The following is a 20,336-nucleotide window of genomic DNA, read 5'->3' as shown; positions in this document are numbered from 1 at the left end:
AGGACAGAACCCCGAAAGTTGCAGTCGCCAGTAGGCTAGCAGGTGCGGATCAGAATCAGGACAGATAAAGCCGAATTGGATCAGGACAGGACCACCAAAGGTTAAGACTGGCACTCGCAGTTAAGTTGCAACGCCTGCGCTACTCCCTCTCTGCAGCTAACAGCCAGAACCCCGATTGGGTTATCGATTTTCCTGACAAAGTGCTTCGCCAGCACTTCAGCACCTAGGACCCCGATTGGATTACGAATCTTCTGACAGAATGCTCCGCAGCCCTCTGCTCTTGGTCACCTATTGAGTGTGTTGGATCAGTGACAGGTCAGCTATTCGGATAAGTCGGACAAATTAACTAGCTAAGCCTACCCTAGTTAAACTATTTTCCAGGTCAGTGTACCACCCCCCAAATGTTGCAAGTGTAAGAATCCCCAATTTTGATATGACAAGGAATGAGGAGAGGTCATCACACCATACCAAATTGAAACTTTCTGCATCTCATATTTAAATTTTCGTTCCCACCCATCAATTTTATTTTCACATGACATCTTTATTCCACCCAACAATGAATGTTCTATTATTTGTTACATTTTAGTTGATATTAGAATTCTGTTTCCTTTGTAAAGTTTGGGAGGTGCGGTTCACAGGCGCATCTTGGTCAAGACTGTCCCTGGCACTCATTCAATGCCATGACTCGATGGATTTTAGACTCTAGTGCGCAGGCTCAAAGGTTTCAATATGGAGTTCATCGACAGGCGTCAGACCCAAAATTGATTTACAAGTAAGAATAGAAAAGAAACAGTTTAAGAACATAGAATAAAAGAATGCACTGTATATCACTTATCTCTACTCTATTCCCATTACTTTATATTAAACTATTGCGTTAAGGTCAAGCAGAACGAACAGCTTAGCAAAAGCAGCAGTGCAAGCTTCATGCATGCTGTAACACAGATCAGCCATTTTTAATTCTAGTGCGCAGAAGCGAAAGTTTCCCTCCAAAGCAAAGACTACGTCGTGTCACATGAGTATGACAGACGCATGCGCAGTAGAAAATCCCGCATAGCAGCAGCCATTTTAATGCAAGGGGATTATAGTTAGTAAAAGCACATATGCAAGCTTCCCTCGGATGTTGTGTAATGCAATATTAGTGATACAAACATGTTGGTTAGTTTATTAACATTATGTCGAGAAGACTGAATACAAGCAAGTTGCGTTACATGCAAATCCTTGCTCCATCAGTGCCAACTGTGGATATCTGGTTCAATCCTGGTTTGCGGAGCATTGCATGGACCAGCATTGAAGATGCTCAAAGTGGAGCGTTGGTTCCAAGATACAGTGAGGCTGCAGTGCAAAGGACTGCATCATTGTTGAGGATCTCATCGACAGTGCTTGCATTGCGAAGTCCAGTGATATGGAATTTGGTGTGCAGTAGGTGCAATTTGTCAGAGCTGCATGGCTGAGATGTAGAGTCCAATGTCGTTGTTGAGCCTGCCGTTGGTGTGGGATGCCAGAGCCTGCACCGTAAATGCCTTGCTAAGCAGGGGTTTCGAAGGCAATGAGGGCTACAGCAGTTTTGCAAGTCTTTGAAATTGGTCCAATCCATGAAGTAGCGGAGATGCATCTGTTCTGCACAAGGCTTTGTTGTGTAACAGAGGAGATGTGTCGGTTCTGCAGGGTCCATAGAGGCTGGTAAGCACCTTGAGCCCACTTCCAGGGGACCAGGACTGGGGTGGCAGCACTGGGCAGGGTAGTCTCACAGATGGCAGAGTCCCAGTATAGAGGCAGGATTTCGGGACGCCTGTTATGTCAGTGATGCATCAGATCAGTAGGCCAGTCAACTAGCCCTTGAAGTCAGTCTGGGTTCAAGAGATGAAGGCCCAGTATTTCTTACCCAGGCAAGAGGGCATCAGGAAGCAGGACAGCACAGCAAAGCAAGAGTCCAGCAGAGTGGCAGTCCTTCAGCAGTGCAGCAGTCCTTCTTCCTGACAGAGTATCCACAGGTCCAGATGTGTACTGAATAGTTAGTGTCTGATGTCTAGTAGTTATACCCAGTTGTACCTTTTAAGTGGGGGAGAAGCTTCTGGGGGTTTCCCTTGGAAGTCCCCAGTCATCCTGCTTTCCCTGCCATGGCTTCAGGCTAACTACAGGTGGTATACAGCCCTTTGTGTGGAGGCAGGACACAGCCTTTTCAGGTATAAGTTGGGCTGTGCCCAGCTCCTCCCTCCTATCCTGCCAGAGATGGTCCATCCAGGCACTAAACTCCCTATTGTATGTGACTGTACAGGAGGAATACACAAAGCCCAACTGTCAGCAATAACCAGTCATGTGACCAGAGACAGGCTACAGACACTAAATGGATAAGGCAGGAAAATGCCAACTTTCTAAAAGTGACAACATTTGGAAACAAATGCCATCTGCATGGTTTTGTCAATGCTGTTTTTTAAGAAGACTCGCATGATCCAAAGATGACACTCATTGCATGGCTGAATTAAGAATGTCAGCCTCTCATGCTGAAATGGGGATTTGTATTCTTCTAGTATTGATGAATACTACTCATTGTCAGATGTGATTCTTTTTATACAGAGAAACTGTAAGAATGGTGGATGTTGTTTTAAGGGCTGAGGGTCAAAAAACTATGGAAAAGCAAGGAGCTATTACAGTAAGTTGTATTTTTAAGTACTTGAATCAAAACGTTGAAAAACGAAATGGTTTGGTTACTGATAGAATGGATAATTTCAATCTGCTGGCTTTTTTTCTTTAATGTGATGATGTTCTTTTTGAGAATCTCTCTTTCACCATCTAAAAAAATATGATGACATCCATGTATCAAAGATTTACAAAATGGTGATTGCGCCATGCCTGTGTGGTAAAAATATGTTGCTCTACAGACTTTGCCATGAAAATATTTGTGTCGCTCGCTGCCCCTGAAAAATTCATAAAGGTTCTATTCTTTTGAAGATAGAATTCCCCGTTCCAGGAGAAGTAACTGTGACAAAAGGCAGAAATGTAGGCATCCTAATAAGAATACTTTGCTTGCTACCCACATGTTCTTGCCATAAGAATGCCCATTCAACAGCCTCTATGCCTGCACAATGAGGAATCGACATGTAAAGTGCATTTATGTCAATGGTGCAGATCCACCAGTTGTTGATGTCAGTTGCTGGTATTTGGATATGGCAATTTAAGAAAGCAGTGGTGTCTTGTTTGTCTGACTTCCATTTTTGAAAAAAAGTTGAAAGAAGGTGTCCGAATATTTTCCAAGTAGTTCATGCTATGATCTGCAGGCTGGTACTATTGGTCTAAACGGTGTGTCTGTAGGGTGTTTTCTGTGTCTTAGGTAACATATATTTCTTCGTCTGTGGGAAAAATCAGTCATTAGAAACTGTTTGGTGTTCTTGTTCATACATTCAAAGGACAGTGCCTTCTTTAAAATTTCTGACAAAGTGGGGTCTCGTTGCAGGTGGATGTAAGTGTTCTCATCTGATACGTGGGCCGTAAAGCATCGACTGTGGCTATCTGGTTGAGCGAGACTGAAACTGACTCACAGGTTCAGGTTGACTGTAATGGAGTACCTTTGATCCTGGTTTAGGGAGAGTTTCATGGATCTGCGACGAACATGCGTCGCCCAACCAAGCCAGTGCATAAGTTCTGAGAGGAGGCGAGACTGCAGTGAGAGGGCCTGAATAATTGTTGAGGATCCTGTCGAGGGGACTAGTGATGCGAAGTCCGGCATCATGTATGCAGGGTGAAGTCAGGGCTATGTATTGGTTCCAAAGAGCTACGAGGCTGCGATGGGATGCCTGACATCGGCATTGAGTCTGACGTCAATGAAGGATGCTGGGTCCTGCTGAGGGTGGGTAATGCAGCAGCAGTTTTGAAGGCGATGTGGGCAGCAGTGGTGATGCAAGTCTTTGCAATGGTTCAATCCACACAGTAGCAGAGATGTGTTAGTTCTGCTTGGGTTGTGCCATGCAGCAAAAAAGTTGTGTCAGTTCCTCTGCGTCCACAAAGACTGGTATGCACCTTAATTTCACTTCCAAAGGTCCAGGACTAGAATGACACCACTTGGCAGGGTAAACTCACAGATGACAGAGTCCCTTGTCGAGGCAAGGTTGTTGGAACCCTAATATGTCCCTGAGTCTTCAGAACAGAAGGCCAGCCAACTACCTCTTTGAGTTTCTCTGGGTTCTGAGTTCAAGAGAGGCAGGTCCAGTGCTTCTCACCCTGGCAAGAGGGCAGCAGAAGGGCCTGGTCCAACACATTGGCATTAGAGTATAGGAATGTAATTATGGTTTTATTTACAGCATTGGAATTTGCATGGCTGCCAGGTAGTGCCATAACACAAAATAATTCCCTCCCAGTAGTCTTTGGTGAGGGTCCCTTGATCTGATTAATATTCACTAAACTCATTGGGGCCCACCTGAAGAGTTAAGTTCCTGTTCAAGGGTTGGGGGCCCCATGGACCACAGGAGTGGCAGAGGCATGTGTTTCACTCATGCTACCTAGGCAGGTCTCCTCTGCCTCCTGGCTCTTCTCTGCGCCACTGAGTTACAGATCTTCAGCCAAGGCTCCTTTCATGCATGTAAATCTCCAGCTGTCCAAAGGAGCAACCGTTTGCTAACTCAAACCAGTAAGAGTCCATTCGAGAAATTGCACTTATGCAAAGAAAGAACTGGAAAAAGATGTATAGATGTGTAGGAAGGTCAGAGCAAATATAGGCAAATGCAAAAGTTGTGATTTATGCACTCATCATCCATGGCTTGGCATTCAGCTTTCTACTCATGCATCCAATGATCCACCCAGTGCTTGAAATGGAACTATAAAAGTGCATGTATCCACTATCCCAGAGTACATATTAACTGATGAGAAGTACTTTACCATAAAATGTATTAACCTCCCTCTGAGAAGTACCCCTTCATATCTGAAGCAGTTTCCTATTTAAAGCGCTGCCTTCACTCCTAAATTCATTCTTCCATTTATTCACTTGCCCACCGAAAGTACCACAAGCACACAGTTGCAGGCCCGAGTTATTGGCTTTGCCAGTGCTTGTTTTAACCTCTTCGTCCGCATGTATGTAGTAAGCATTTAATGTGAATCTTTGTCTTCTACCATTGATGCAGTCTTTGAAAATATTGAAGGGAAATATTCAAGGCAGATTACAAAACAGAAAAACGTGTGTGGGAGGCAGCAATACATGGAGTGATAAATAGACAATGTATTATTTATTTGTTTGGCACATTTATCGTGAGGCTGCTGAATTTCCACAATGAGGTTGACCTTCACAATATATCTCTCTCCTGAAATTCTTAAGCCACCTAACATAAAAGTGTTCATCTCCCCCTGTAAATACACATTTGTGTAAAGAAAGCCTTTTGACTTAAGCACATTGTCAAACAGCATGATGTCTGGGTGCCTTCCTTGGTGCTAGGCAGCCAAGCCGGCACCATCACAACGTAAAGGGCAGGAATGTGCGGTATTCTTTTAATACAGCTCATTCCTTCCCTTTCCCTTTCACATAGCACAGTGCAGTAAGGTAGCTTGCAAGAGAGGAGTGCTGGGCTGACATGGGGAGGAGTGCTGGGTAAGATATATTTGCAAGTGAATAGTAAAATGATTTGAGTATTTGTAAGGATGAGGTAATTTCACGTCTTTTCAATCCTGTGTATTTCTCCCGCATTTCAAAAAGCCCTTTCCTGCGGCGAGCGCGTCAAACACTAATCTTTTAATAATCGCAAAGTTTATGCAATGAAATTGCACTTGTCATTTGTATCCTATTTCGCACAAATGCACTGGGGTCTAAATGAGGGTTGCAGACCTGCCAACTAAAAAAATGGCACAGCATGAAGAGGGGACTGGGCCTTGGAGGAGGTGGGTCCTCGTGCTGAGATGTACCTAAGAGGCACCTTTGCCTCCGTTTCTCCTCATGACCTCTTCTCCAAAAAAGGAAAAGCCAGCTGAGGCTGGTGCTGATGTCCTGGGGAGTTCTCACATCCGTTAATGGATGCCGGCAGTTCAAAGCCTCAAAAAACAATCTGAAAGTCCACTGTTTACAGTGGTTTTCAACTTGATTTGCCTGCCACCATGTGATATTGGCTCCTCGCCAGGTGACTGTCCGAAGGGAGCCAATATCTTGTGTCACGTTGTGGCACCGTGTGAGTTTGAAAGACTGGGATTGGGTGCTGATAATGCGACATCGGCCATACATTGATGGGCATCGAGAAACTACACATCATAATTCCAGTGTTAGCAGTAGGAAACTTGCCCTACATTAAGTTTAAGGAAGCAGTGACATCATTGAATGTAAACACCAAACAACAGGACTGATGAAGACACATGATATTTATTTACAAATCGGAACATGTTCTTGAATGATTAGTTGAGTAAAATTGGGTCAAATCTATGAAGCAACCTATATAGCAAAGGGAAACATCCTTTACAACGCAACTTTTACTACGCAGTGCTATTACAACGCAGGTTTTACAACGAAAACCATTACAACACATTGCGCTGGGGGGGGCGCTCTAGGAGAGGGAATAGATTTAATTTACTATCCAAAACCTTCCCTAGTGTCCACGGGGACTGGAGTTGGAATAGTAAATTAAACTATTCACTATCCAGCACCCCAAAGCGCTATGCGTTGTAATGGTATGCGTTGTAAAAACTGCGTTGTAACAGCATGCGTGGTAAAAGCATACGTTGTAACGTCATACATCCATAGCAAAGGCCACATAACGTCTATTCTAAATAGAAAATACAAAAAAGGCAAACAACTTAGTAGAATTTTCATCAGAATACTACTTCTAAGCACACACACATACACCATACAAGCTGCCTTTCTTGGCAACATATCTCCTGCATTCCAAACCTATCTGACCCTACTTTGAAGGGGAAATGTAAAAGTAAGTAACTTAATTGACTCAGCTTCAAGAGGTCGCTGTAGTATCATTGAAATGGAAATAATGAGGAATCCAGGAAATGAATTGAATAGGATTTATTCCTAAGAATATAAGAATAGAAGCAGCTGGAAGGAAGGTTCATCCAAAGAATGAAACCCAACTCCAGATTCAGTACACACATTAGAACATTCATTTGTAAGAAAACATTCTACAATACATGGAAAGGATTCCATTTAAAGGAACATGCAGTCACTACACATCCCCCTTCTTCAATAAAAACAATTATAAAAAGATTAAATATAACAATTGTTAAACAACGAATCTTCAGTAAGACTCCAAAGAAACAGGAACCTGTGTACCATCCTGAACTTCAAAGTCTTCACCCACAACACCATCCCCCTTTTCAAACTGAGAAAGAAAACAAAAAACAAAAAAAAACATCCAACCACCAATAATCCCTTTACAAATCACTACAGGGATTCCCTTCTAAACCAGTCTTGCCTGCTAACGCAAACCGACTCATATGATGAACCGTGCCAACATCCAATTGGACCGTATTCTTCATAACCCACATAACAGTTTTGGGTCTAAAAAAAAACATGTGTCCAATGCTGAAATTTACCTCCCTAGTGCCATGTTTCCTATCATAATAATTTTTATATTATTATATTGTGACTTCAAAATAGATTGCTGAAATTTTGTCAGCATCCTAAAGCTAAAAGTACTGTATGTCTTGCCGTCCAAAAATGTCAGGACTAACCTCACCTATAAAGGAGTCTAAACCTTCACAAAGCAGTTTACGGTGTAGCCCCAAGGAAATATGATTTTGTGTAGAACTATCAGAGCTGTTGTGTCTAAACTGTGTTTGTGTTCTATTCTATTCACTCTTCCAACATAGAATTACACTTGGGACATTGCAAAACACTAAATTCTTGTCCAATACCTGTACTAATTACGAAACTCTCCATCAAATCTGATTTAAACTAGAGACTATAGTTCGTCAAACTAAGAACCGGAAAATCCTCACTTAAAAAAATTCTAAGAAACTAAACACACCTTATGTATCCAACTTAATTACGACCTTCACTACAAACCATCCTGAAAATAAATCCACGAACACTACAATGTACCAATCACACCGTCCAGTTACTTCTTGAGTCTCATAATGTCCATAGTAAAACTTTGCTACGGCAAACTTGTACAATCTAATGAAAATGACGGTGAATCAAGCATATTCTGTGCTTAGTCCAAAGTTACACACAAACATTTTTTTTGAACAATTCTATCTATGCTCACATCAATACATTTTTATAAAAGCTATTTGTAAAGATTCCTGGGTGACCATAAAATTTGGGAACATGTTTAACGTTCTTACCCTGAATAACTTTACCTAAATAAATCTACTAGAAACTGCACGCAATATTATCATCTTCTTTATATTCCTCTTCCCACATAAGCTTCAGACAGAGTATCTTCAAATACTGCAGCAACATACCAAACACTCCACGGGTCTAGGGCAGTAAGGAATGCTTACGGGGATACCTGGAACAAACTGTACATTATAAACGAAATTTTTGAGTCATATAGACATCCTAGCTACTTTACCTGATGCTCTGAATACATCTTCCATAGTTAGTATACTAAGTAAAGTTTTGTGGTCTGACCTTAAAAGACATTTCCTGCCCAAAATGAGTGCATAAGTCGTTCGTCTTAAGAAAGTTACATTTTTTTTCTGAACGCTTACAAATGTTGATTTGAACAATCAAGAAATTTGATTCTGAGAATGGACAAAGCTTCCCTTAAAATGGTATTCTGCTGAAACTTATCCTTGCCCATTATCAGAATATTGCTTTGGAAAAAAACAACCTCAGAAAAGTTCGACACCAATCTCTGAAACACATCAGTAGGTGATGTCCAGTGACTTTTGGTCTTCCCACCCTAATACCGGTGGACCATTATTTGTAACATATAATTTTCCTATAGCATGCTTTCCTTTAAAACGAAACATGAGGGTTCTAAACCCTAGCATATCAATTCTCCCGCCTGTAAAACTTTCGGCAGTAACATCATTGGATTCTAACCACCGTCCTATTTTATCCACAAAATGACTTTTCCATATCTCTTGTGGCACAACAGTGAACGGTGAACCCGAATCTGCTGCTAATTGTATTGTAACACCACACATAGAAATGTTATAAAAAGGATTAAATGATGAGTCACTAGAGGTATTTAAAACAACTTTTTTTTTTTTTGTACTAAATTTCCCTGAACAACATTATTGTCCAAATTTGATGCAGAAAAATCACCCTCGTATTGGACATACATCACTTTTCTTTTTAACACTTTCTTGTTCTTCCAGTTGCACACTCGCGAAAAGTGTCCCATCAATCCGCACTTCCAGCACTTGGCAGATCTAGCAGGGCATTTTCCAAGGAAAACAGCATGTGAATAATTACCACATCCACAACAAACTAAGTTGCTACACCTCTTTTGCTCAATACCCTCAAATTTCCTTTGAGGGTATGTATGTTTAGCACAACGATCAGACATTTCTGTCTTATTAAGTAAGGCAATTATATCTTTAAGACATTTATTACTCTCGACCCATAACTTGTCCTGTAAAGATTTGTTTTTTGTATACCTTACTACTAGGTCAAGGATTAGATCATTGTGTAATTGAGCACATTCACATTTCCTCGTTAACCTTTTCAAAACTGAAATAAATTCCTTCAGAAATCCAGCAATACCTACTGAGAAAGAAAAAGATTTATGCAAGTCTAGTAATGCATTTTTAAAAACATCCAAATTTCCTACTGTTTTTTCACATGTATGCATTTCTTCAAGAATGCGTAAACCCTCTGGACCTAGTGAATAAAACAGCATTAGTTTCTTCTTTTCAGGAAGGGATGTACCGTTGACATCCTCTAAGTTAGCAATGTAATTTAAGAAACATGCATTCCAATCCACCCAGGACACAACAGGTTCTCCACAAACTGACAAAAATTCTCTAGGTGAATTGATTTGTAAATTCAATGGATTTCTGTCATTTGTTGCAACTGTTCTTGGTGCGTTCGCTGTCAGTGGCATAATGCTTTAAAGAAAACAAAAACCTGAAACAAAATTGGTTAGTTATCGGAAACAACCCCTTCGTGAATGATGTCTTCGTGAAGAAAAAAAAAAACTAAAACAACAACTAATTTGTTATTTTAAACAACCACTTCGTGAATGATGTCTTAAAAAGAAATACCTAACACAATAACTAGTTAGTAATTTGAAACAACCACTTCGTGAATGATGTCTTCGTGAAAAAGAAATACCTAACACAATAACACGTTAGTTATTTGAAACAACCACTTCGTGAATGATGTGAACCAAAAACTGAATATTGAATGAACCACCTCGTGAATTATGTCTTCATGTAAAGAAATACTAAAAACAACAGTTCGTTAGTTATAGTACTCGTTGAAAAATTGAAAGTAACCTCTTCGTGAATGATGTCTTCATGTAAAGAAATACAAAAGACGACAGCTTGTTAGTTCTTGTACTTGTTGAACTCTCAAAAACGCCACTTCGTGAATGATGTCTTACAACATGTAAAATATTGTTCTTGTAGAATATTGAATATAACCACGTGAATAATGGTAGTTTGTGAATGCACCCGGTTAAAAATAAAAATCTTTTAAGTAAAACCTGCAAAATAAATTGGGTTAGTGAAAAGAAATATTATACGATGATATAGAAACTCCAAATCGTGAAATAACCACTTCGTGAAAAAGGTGTCCTCCAGTAATGTTTTAAACTTCCAGCTGCATTAAAATCCAAGAATAGTAGAAAATCCTTGTGAGGACTTCGTGCAATATATATAACAAATTGAAATTTCCCTCCTTCCTCTCCTTCGTGAAAGGTGTCCTCCAGTAATATTTTTGACTTCACTTGCCTTAAACTCGAAGAAAAGAAGAATATTGAAAAGTACCGCTACATTCCTCTCCAAGTGCTGTCTGTTCCGAAGTTTCTGCAACGCGGGTGGTTGCCAAGGAAACCAGAAACAACACTTCCAAAATGGCCGTCTAACGTAGGCTAACGTGTGATGATGCTATCACGCTGAGCTGCGTGATGCGTGATGATGTTGGCGTGCGTCCCAACGTGTCGTGATGACGTGGTGTGGTCTACAGACGGAGTTCCAAGACGCGATTCGATGGAAAACTTCCTCGAGACCACGTTCCAATGCAGGACGTTATTGCCAGGAATCCGTTACGGCGCGGCTTTCGAAGGTAAACAGTATGTAGAAATCTTACTGTTTGAAGTAAAAATGTATACAAACATCGCTATGCAAACCGGATAATTTCTTATGTCATGCCTTTTTCTGAAATAAGTGCCCAGTACGAATCACGCTTCAATTAGTCCAAAATTACTCCTGGAATGAAAGAAAAGTGGGCACACAAAATGTACACGAAAGTACTCACAGGCAGAGAAGAAATTTCCAGGTGATAGAGCGATGAGTAGTAGATTTGATAAAAACCAGTTCTTTGTTGTTCTTGTTTCAATTTCGGTTCTCCTTGTTTCAAAAACCTTGTTTAAATTCGGTTTTTCTTGTTTCAAATTCGGTTCTTCTTGTTTCAAAAACCATTCATGTCGCCAAAAATTGTAGTATCATTGAAATGGAAATAATGAGGAATCCAGGAAATGAATTGAATAGGATTTATTCCTAAGCATATAAGAATAGAAGCAGCTGGAAGGAAGGTTCATCCAAAGAATGAAACCCAACTCCAGATTCAGTACACACATTAGAACATTCATTTGTAAGAAAACATTCTACAATACATGGAAAGGATTCCATTTAAAGGAACAGTCGCCTTTGACAGTAATGTAAACCAAGGGTTTAGTAAAACATTGGACTGTTGAGAGCTCTATTAAAGGCAGAGAAGTAGCATCGGACCATGAACACTGGTATAGGCAAGCTGCTGTCACCCTTACATTGCTTTAATTCATAGCCTTTGTGCCCCCCAGTCCCTATTGGTCTTTGGGAAGTGCTGAGTTGTGCAGAGGAGTGAAAGAGACAGAGGTTGTAGCTGAGAGAAAAGAGTGAAAAGTTCCCACCTCTCCTCCCACAGCTCCTGTTGTCACTAGTATGCAGGTGCCATGAAATGTGGAGCTGCAGAGGAAAGACGAAAGTGGTTATATCTCCCTCTGCATTTATAAATGAAGTAAAGCGATTTGGCAGAGAGAGGACAATGCTTTTGGAGGTTTTTCCCTCCCATTAGACAACTCCTGTCATCATAATATTTAAGTTACTACTGCATCACATAAATTGGCCTTTTAGTAAGTATCATGAATGGACAATAGGAGCTATCAGAAGGAAGAGAGATGTTGTTGAGATTCACAAGGGATTATAAACACCAGTGTCTCGTCTTCAACCTTTCAGGGCAAAATGTTCTAGTATCAAACCACTGTTACCAAACACCACCACCTCATCAAATCAACATAGAAAACGTACATACAAGTACATATTAACGCCAACTCACACAACAGGAAACTACTCTTCACTATTGTCAAAGAGTTCACCAAACCTGGCAAGGAGACAACAGGCATCCCCCCTCCCAAGACCCCTGCAACAACTTTACCACCTTCTTCCACTGCAAGATCAAGACGATCTACGACAGGTTCACTAAAGAAAACCCTTTGACCCTAAGTGAAACCACCGCTCCCAATGGACCCAGACCCCAGCAGACCCTACCCAACTGCACTGTCCTCACCACCCACGATGCCCTCATGAAGAGCATCCACTCTGGAGCCCCCTCGGATACCTGCCCCCATCACATATGCAAAAGAGCCAGTGCCTCCATCGCACCCGAACTCTGCCGCACAGTCAACTGCTCCATTGAATCCACCAGCTTCCCAGAAGACTGGAAACACACCAAGATCAACCCCTACTGAAGAAACCATCTACACACCCAACATACCTCAAGAACTACAGACCCATCTCCCTGCTCCTCTTCCCAGCCAAAAGTCATTGAGAAAGCCATCAACACCTAACTCTCTGAGTTCAAGGTATCAAACAACTTCCTTGACCTCTCTCAATCTGGATTCAGAAGAGACCATAGCACCGGGACCGCTCTGTTCCTTGACATAGACAACACAAGCAACCTCCTTGACAGAGGCAAAACCACCGCGCTCATCCTCCTGGACCTCTTGGCCACTTTTGACACCATCTCCCACAACACCCTCTGAGGTAGACTTGACAAGGTCTGCATCCACAACAAAGTTCCCGACTGGATCCACTCCTCCCTCACTGGCCGAACACAGAGAGTCAGACTTCACCCGGATGAAGGACAGCTGCGTCAAGCTCAACTCAGACAAGACTGAAGTACTCATCGTGGGCCCAACCCCTCTGTCTGGGATGAGTCGTGGTGGGCCGCAAAGTTTGGAACCCCCATACACCCATGGGCCACGCATGAAACCTCTGCATCATCCTGGACTCCTCACTTTCAATGACCCACCAGATCAATGCTGTCCTGTCATCATGCTTCCAGAAGCTCTGCCTGCTCTGAAAGATCCCCAAGTGGATTCCCACTGAGAAAAGGAAAACAGTCACCGATGCACTAGTCAGCAGCAGACTCGACTATGGCAGCACACTCTATGCCTGCACCATGAAAAACTCCAAAACAAGTTGCCAAACATCCAAAATACCTCCACCAGACTCATACAGAAAATCCCTCACTGCAGCTATATCACCGACGATCTGAGAGACCTCCACTGGCTCCCAGTCAACAAAAGGATCACCTACAAGCTCATCATGCACGCCTATAAAGCCCTCCACAATGCGGGATCCGCGTACCTCAACCACCACATCTCCTTTCACACCCTCACCAGACATCTCTGCTCACCCATCAGGCCCTGGTCACCATGCCACGGATCCACAGGGCCACCGCTGGAGGAAAATCCTTCTGCTACCTCGCTGCAAGGACCTGGAATTCCCTTTCTATGCATCTAGGCAATCTGTCTCAATTCTGGAAGGACCTCAAGACCTGGCTTTTTGACTGAATACTTGGTAGTTGGGGTAGGCCTTACATTGAGATATAGCCCAATCTTGTGGGCTATAAGTATTTCTGAAATGAGTGACTGAAGGCCAGTAACATATGGTATTGATCTACTCCAGCATTCCAATGCTCACATTTCTGTTTCTCCTTGTGTAATGGAGAGCATTTTTCCCTCGGTAAGTGGAATGTTCTTCGTCCACCTTTATCCCTTAGTAGTTGCCTTGTGCATCATTATAGACCTTCCCCTACACCTTAGGACTTTAAAACTGGTATAACAGGGAGGTTTGGATTTCCTTGCTGTTAGACCTGACACCCTTGACGTGGGGTCCCCCTATCTTTTTGCCTCTACCTCCTGTATTTTTGATGCTGTGCTGGATTTCGTTGTTGCTGGTTTAGATGCTTTGGACACTCTGCCACTGCTGATCAGTGCCAGAGTGTAAGTGCTCCCTATGGAAATTGTTATTATAATTGGCTATCCATGATTGGCATATTTGTATTACCAAGAAGTCCCTAGTAAAGTGCACCAGGTGTGCCAGGGCTGGTGATGACAAATGCTACTAGTGGGCCTGCAGCACTGATTGTGCCACCCACTTGAGTAGCCCTAAATTGTGTCTCAGGCCTGCCACCGCAGTGCCTGTGAGCAGTCTGTGAACTGCCATGTCCTCCTGGTCAGTGTCCCCACTGACCGGGCCTAACCTTTCCCTTTCTGTGCACATTGGTCCCCCCTATGGAAGGCCCAAGGTACCCCCTTGGGTAGGGTGCAGTGTATGTGAAAGGTAGAGCATGTACTGGTGCAGGTAACATGCTCTGGTAGTGAATGACAGCCATTTTGTTTGTCACTGCTGCAAGGCTATCTTGCTCCATAGGCTATCATGGGGGATGCTGGCTACAATGGCTACCAGCATATCTTCCCATAGGAACAAGATAGGACATAAAAGTCTGTTATCCCTGTGTTTGAGAACAGCACTTTTAGAAAGTAGCTGTTCTCTTGTCTGACCTTTATGTGTGCCTTGGCCTCCATATGGATTGACTGTCTGGTTTGAGGGTTACAGGGGCTGGGGAGCCCCCAGTAGGCTGGCTGGGTCAGCCCTAGGCTGAATGACTGCATTTGCAACCGGAGTGGTGGGAGGAGATAGCACCTGGAACTGAATAGGGCTGTGCCTGCCTACCACAATGCTGGCTCCACCTCTTGCTGGGCGGCTGACAACCCTGCCCCTCACTCTGAAAGGAAAGGAGAAGCCAGGAAAATAAAGTGCTCAAGGAACACCCAGAACTGGTTCAGACCAGGCTCAGGGCCCACTTTCACAAAGAAAACAAAGACTTTTAGGGGTATAAGTATAGGACCCCTGACAACAGAAAATCAGACTTCTACAATCAAGAGGAACCTCTGCCGGAAGACAAACAGCTGGAGATACCGAGGAAGACTGCCCTTGCTGTGTGCTCTGGGGCTGACCTGTTTTGCTGCTTCAACTAAAAGAGAGAAGAAGGGAACTTTGCTGTGTGCTGTGCCCCCACCTGCTTGCAACCCAGACTTTGCTGTGTGCTGTGTCTCCAAGGGCCTGAGAAGAGCTGGCCTCCTGTGCCTGGAAACACAGGGTTACAAAAGCTTCCAAAAAGATCCAAGACGCTGTAGAAAACGTCCTTTGTTGATCGCCCTCTGTGCTTTACTTCAACTGCCTGCCGTGGGGAAGGATCCGTGTGCTCATCGGCACATAATTGCTGGTGGCCGTGGGATCGTTGGGCTTCCCTCCATGGATAATCCCCCTAAGAGACATTGTGGCATTGTGGGCGGTCTTCCAGCGACCTGCGCCCTAAAATAGCCCGGGTTGCATATCACCGCCGCTGCCGGGGCCTAGAATCACCAAAGAACCTCGCCCTCCTCAGCCCGGGCCCGCTGACCAAAAACCGAAGGGGCCGTGCAGGGGGCTCGTCCCGTGGAGCCGCACTCTGATTGGCTGGTCCCCGGGAAGAGCTGCCGCGTCAGCAGTAGCTCGTCTAGTGAGCCGTGCTTGGATTGGCTGATTCCTGGGAAGAGCTGCCGCGTCAGGAGGGGGCTTGTCCAGTGAGCCGCGCTCGGATTGGGCAACGCGTGAATCCATCGCCGAAGACGCCGGGAGCTGAATAAGAGTAGCGGCCCCCTCCTTCCCCGCACCCGAAGGTAATCTGGCTATCTGCTAGTTAGCGCGGGGGAAGAGGAGCTGCAGGCGGCACCAAGGAACAGAGTGGAATTACCCGGAGTGGGGAGGCCTTGCGAGGAGCCTCCTGGCAGTGGGTAGGGACCGCTGGCAATACGTAGCTAAGAGGTAGCGGGGCTTAACCGAAATTTGAAGCCCCCAGTGAAAATCACGTAGCGATAGCGGGACACAGAGACTGCCTATATTAATTGGGACTGAGGTTCCCCACGTGTTGCTGGGATTGTGTTCTTTCCACAGAATAAGGCGAACTGGGTTACGAGGGTGTACTGCAAGGTTGCAGTTAAACAAGGGACATTGTAGGAGTGAACTTCCAACAATAGAAACCTACCAGTTTGCTGTATTTAGTAAGGCTACTGAGAGAACAGTGCCCAAGTGAACATTTCTTTCTAAATCCATTTCTGATGAAGGAGTTATTCGCGTATGTTGGCCTTGCTTGTTAATTTTTGATCTTGCCTAAACTAGATAAAGATATATATTTTTTATATAAATACCTGTGTGGTGTCAATTTGTGGTGTTTCACTAAGTTATTGTGCGTGTTGGTGCAACTACCTTACACATTGCCTTTGGATAAGCCTGTCTGCTCATGCCAAGCTACCAAGGGGGTGAGCAGGAGTTATCTACAGCGTGTACCCCTTTACCCTGACTAGAAGTAAGGGTCCCTATTTGCTCAAAGGTACTTACCTCTGCCAACTAGAGACCCCCAGTTCTAACACTTGCTTTTCAAATATTATCCCCTCCAAACATTAACCTTCTCATACCTTTACCTCCCAACCTTCGATAACATCCATCTGTTATACTCACAGCTCCACAGATTGCTGAAATCTTTGACAGTGGAACCCACGAACCTAAACATATCTCCGATCTGGGCAAGTCCTTACACTTCGAAGTCCGCCATGGGAGTGGCCACGATGGCAAAATATTTGGATATCTAACCCGTATCTCTGTACGGTTTAGCATTATTTTGTTGGAGGATTTTGTTTCTAACTGTATGTATTTATTGGAGATTGACTGTTGCTTCTTTGCTTGTGAACAGATACACTGAATATCATCTTGCATTCACTCATATACTTGTACAATGCACTATTATGTCACTGATTTCTTAGAAAGCGCTTTATTTATTGAAAGACATTTTAAAGGTGCTTCCTCTTTTGCAGTTGGATATACAATGAATGATCTCATTTTTGAATGGCAAGAGCAGGGTCCTGTACAGATAGCAGATGGGCTCACATTGCCACAGTTTCTTTTGAAAGAAGAAAAGGACTTACGTTACTGCACCAAGAACTACAATACAGGTATGATAAAGAACCCTCTTCTCCTTTGCAGTTGTCTGCTGTTGAAATGACATATGACAGGTTAGTCATGCAAGCTGACTGATGGATGGAAAAACAAATGAATGAAGTTAAAAATGGGTGAAAAGTTGGATTGATAGATGTGTGGGCTTTTGGGTAGATGAATTGATGGATGAATGAAATGATGGATGCTTTCAGGGAGGACTGAAGTGTGGGTTGCGCAAATGTATGGAAGGTGGATGGACAATCCAACGAGTGGACATACAGATCAAGAGCTGTCCGATAGACCCAGGAAATAAAAAAACAAGGGGGAGCAGAAAATAAAACAGCGGAAGAGTGATATAGGTTGATACAGCCTTAAAAAATGTGTGTGAAAAAATGTTATATAGTGTGGATGTGCAATCATTGATTATGAAGGTATCTAGCGAGAATCACACATTTAAGGACCTTAAAATGGTAGTTCTAATAATTTGTCCACAGCTACCAACATGCTGAACCAGGATACACTCCTCCCTCTGAATTATGTGCAAGAAACCAATTTAACAAGCATAAATCTCTATAGAAATTTGCAGATAATTGTTTGAGGTTGGTAACTGCTTTAAGGTTCATTAAAGCCATTGAAAGTTATTTACCGTAAGAACATATTTTTGAAGAATGAGCCACTAATCAAAGACTTACTATTGACAAAATATTTTCTGTTAACAGATCACATGGTTGCTAGTTTAAATGTTGAGACAGAAGCCATGCTTTCACACATTCAAATAAATCACGTGATGGCCTCCAGCAAACATTGCAGTGCTATCCTATTTAAGAAAAATATTTTATCCTATTTTAATAAATAGAATTTCCATCCCTCCCATTCATAAGCATCCAGGATTGGAAAACATTTTTACGTACTTAAGATCAATCACAATAATTCAGTAGTAAAATATGCATGAAAATAATTTAGGAGGCAAACTGCATAAGCCACACTATATATAGAGAAACCTACCATTTTAACTTATAATAATTTCCCTAACTGTGCTTATATACTGGCACTTAAGCAAGAGTCCCCATATTTACAAAACTGCTGAAGAAAGGGCGGGATATTACGGACATTCCCAGACTGCTCTGCATTTCACGTTGTTCAATTAATGGGATTTGTTAGCAATGCAAGCCAGACACGAACCTGACCTTGTATATGCTTAAATTGGCATGTAATCCTAACAATTACATTCATTTAGAAATAAACGTAATGTTTAAAGCCAAGCCGAAGACCAGTCTTTGGCCAAGACCTCTCACAAACTGTTTCGGATGCCATTATTGGCCTCATTACGATGCAGTTCGGACGCATTTACTACTGCAGTCCTACCGATGCATTAGGATGCGTGCGGTGGGGGGGTGTGGGGGCCAGTCAGAGGGACAGACCAAAGCAAAATGATGGGCTGGTCGAAAACTCCTCATGATCCCTTAAGGACAGCATTTACCCAGTCGAGATTGTGCCAACTTTGGGGGACCCTAGTATGGACCCCTTACCCCCAGACCTCTGGATGTAGCTTTGGGGGCACCAGAGGTCCCCCTTAACATCCCTGCACCAGGGTGCCTGCCACATGTGCAGGGATGTTTAAAAACTTCCATCTTTTAATGGGAGTTTGGATGTAAGCAATTTCGGCCTGCCGTACAAGCTCCAATTGAAAAATGCACGTGCCGCATCGTAATTGTGGGGTCTGAATTGCCAACCTGAGGTCAGGCGGTTCAAAATCTACAGCGATGTCTGTCAGAGCCAACTCTGACCGACATCATAATTAGGGCCTACATATTATTTTAATGTTTATAGCACAGCCCACGGTTGTTATGGCACCATAGTGCATTAGGTACTTTCCCCATCTCACCACCTCCTCTCTCTCTTTCTCTGCCCCAAAACATCTGCTGGGCAGTGCCTTCTACAATCGACCTGGGGGGCGGGCAGTGGCAGAGTTGTCAGCAGCAGTCCTCTACCTTTAAAAAAGGCCTCAAATGGCTCCAGCTCCCCAGGCAAGTGTCATATGGGCTCACTTGGCTGTCTGGCCCTGCAGATCGCCCATTCAAGCAGACCTGAGAAGAGCATCCTTCGACCTGGATGAACCATCGCTCGCTAGTTCTGTTTTAATGGTGTTTGGTTGTATGTCTAGTAAAAAATACGTAGAGTGTTAAGTTTCGAAATGGTTTATTTCAGTTGGTGTGAAATGAAAGGAGTTCACTCTCGAGGATATTTGATTTTTACATGGATGAGTAGGAGGACTGAGGAGATCTCTTTATACAAATCTGACCCTCTTCTACTTTTTCCTTGCATGGAGATGTAACTGGTTGTCCTGTGCAGTTTGCAAGCTCATGTTTGTTAACTCTGAGGCAAGTGATTTCCAAACATATGAATTAAACATGTTAGACAGAATCCAGCCCAACCTCCCCGCTGGCCTGGAGGCTCAGATCCCCAGCTGCCAGATAGCTCCCTCAATGTAACTAATAATGCCACATGAGAGACAGGATACCATTAATTGAATTCTGCCAGCCAAAGAGGCAGACAATTCAGACGAATAGATCCAATTCTTCATTAATTGACCTGAAGGATAACAAAAGTATAGAGTGTTTTCGTAGATCTGAATAATGCACACTAGGACCAGTGGACCCTGAAGCATCAAAGGAAATAGTTAATTTCAAATTAATTAAAAGATATGTGCAATCTTTTGGAAATGTATTTCAGCTTACTCTCCATAGGCAACTCTCTATAGCTGCATCATTAAATTAAATTTAGGATGATTTAGTCCGTCCTGTCCCGCAGCACCCAGTGTCTTTTCAGAGGAGAGATAGTTTCGAAGATTACTTTGGTCTGCATTCATTGATCACAAAGCCAGAGATCTGGTCCCTTTGAGCTTTAGAGGTAAAGAAACTGGAACAGAACGTGAACAACAA

The 20,336-nt window shown here is 43.1% G+C and overlaps 1 protein-coding gene across 1 annotated transcript in view; it reads left to right on the top strand.

Annotated features, from left to right (window-relative positions):
- Positions 1-20,336, top strand: part of GLRA3 (glycine receptor alpha 3) — a 623,921-nt gene that overhangs the window by 506,399 nt on the left and 97,186 nt on the right. The window contains exon 5 of the mRNA XM_078677681.1: positions 17,274-17,411. Within this exon, the coding sequence (XP_078533807.1) occupies positions 17,274-17,411 (138 nt within the window). The remainder of the gene's footprint in view (positions 1-17,273; positions 17,412-20,336) is intronic.

This window comes from Lissotriton helveticus, chromosome 2_1 (genome assembly GCF_964261635.1).
Source record: "Lissotriton helveticus chromosome 2_1, aLisHel1.1, whole genome shotgun sequence".
NCBI lineage: Eukaryota > Metazoa > Chordata > Amphibia > Caudata > Salamandridae > Lissotriton > Lissotriton helveticus.
This window is presented reverse-complemented; position numbering and strand designations above follow the sequence as displayed.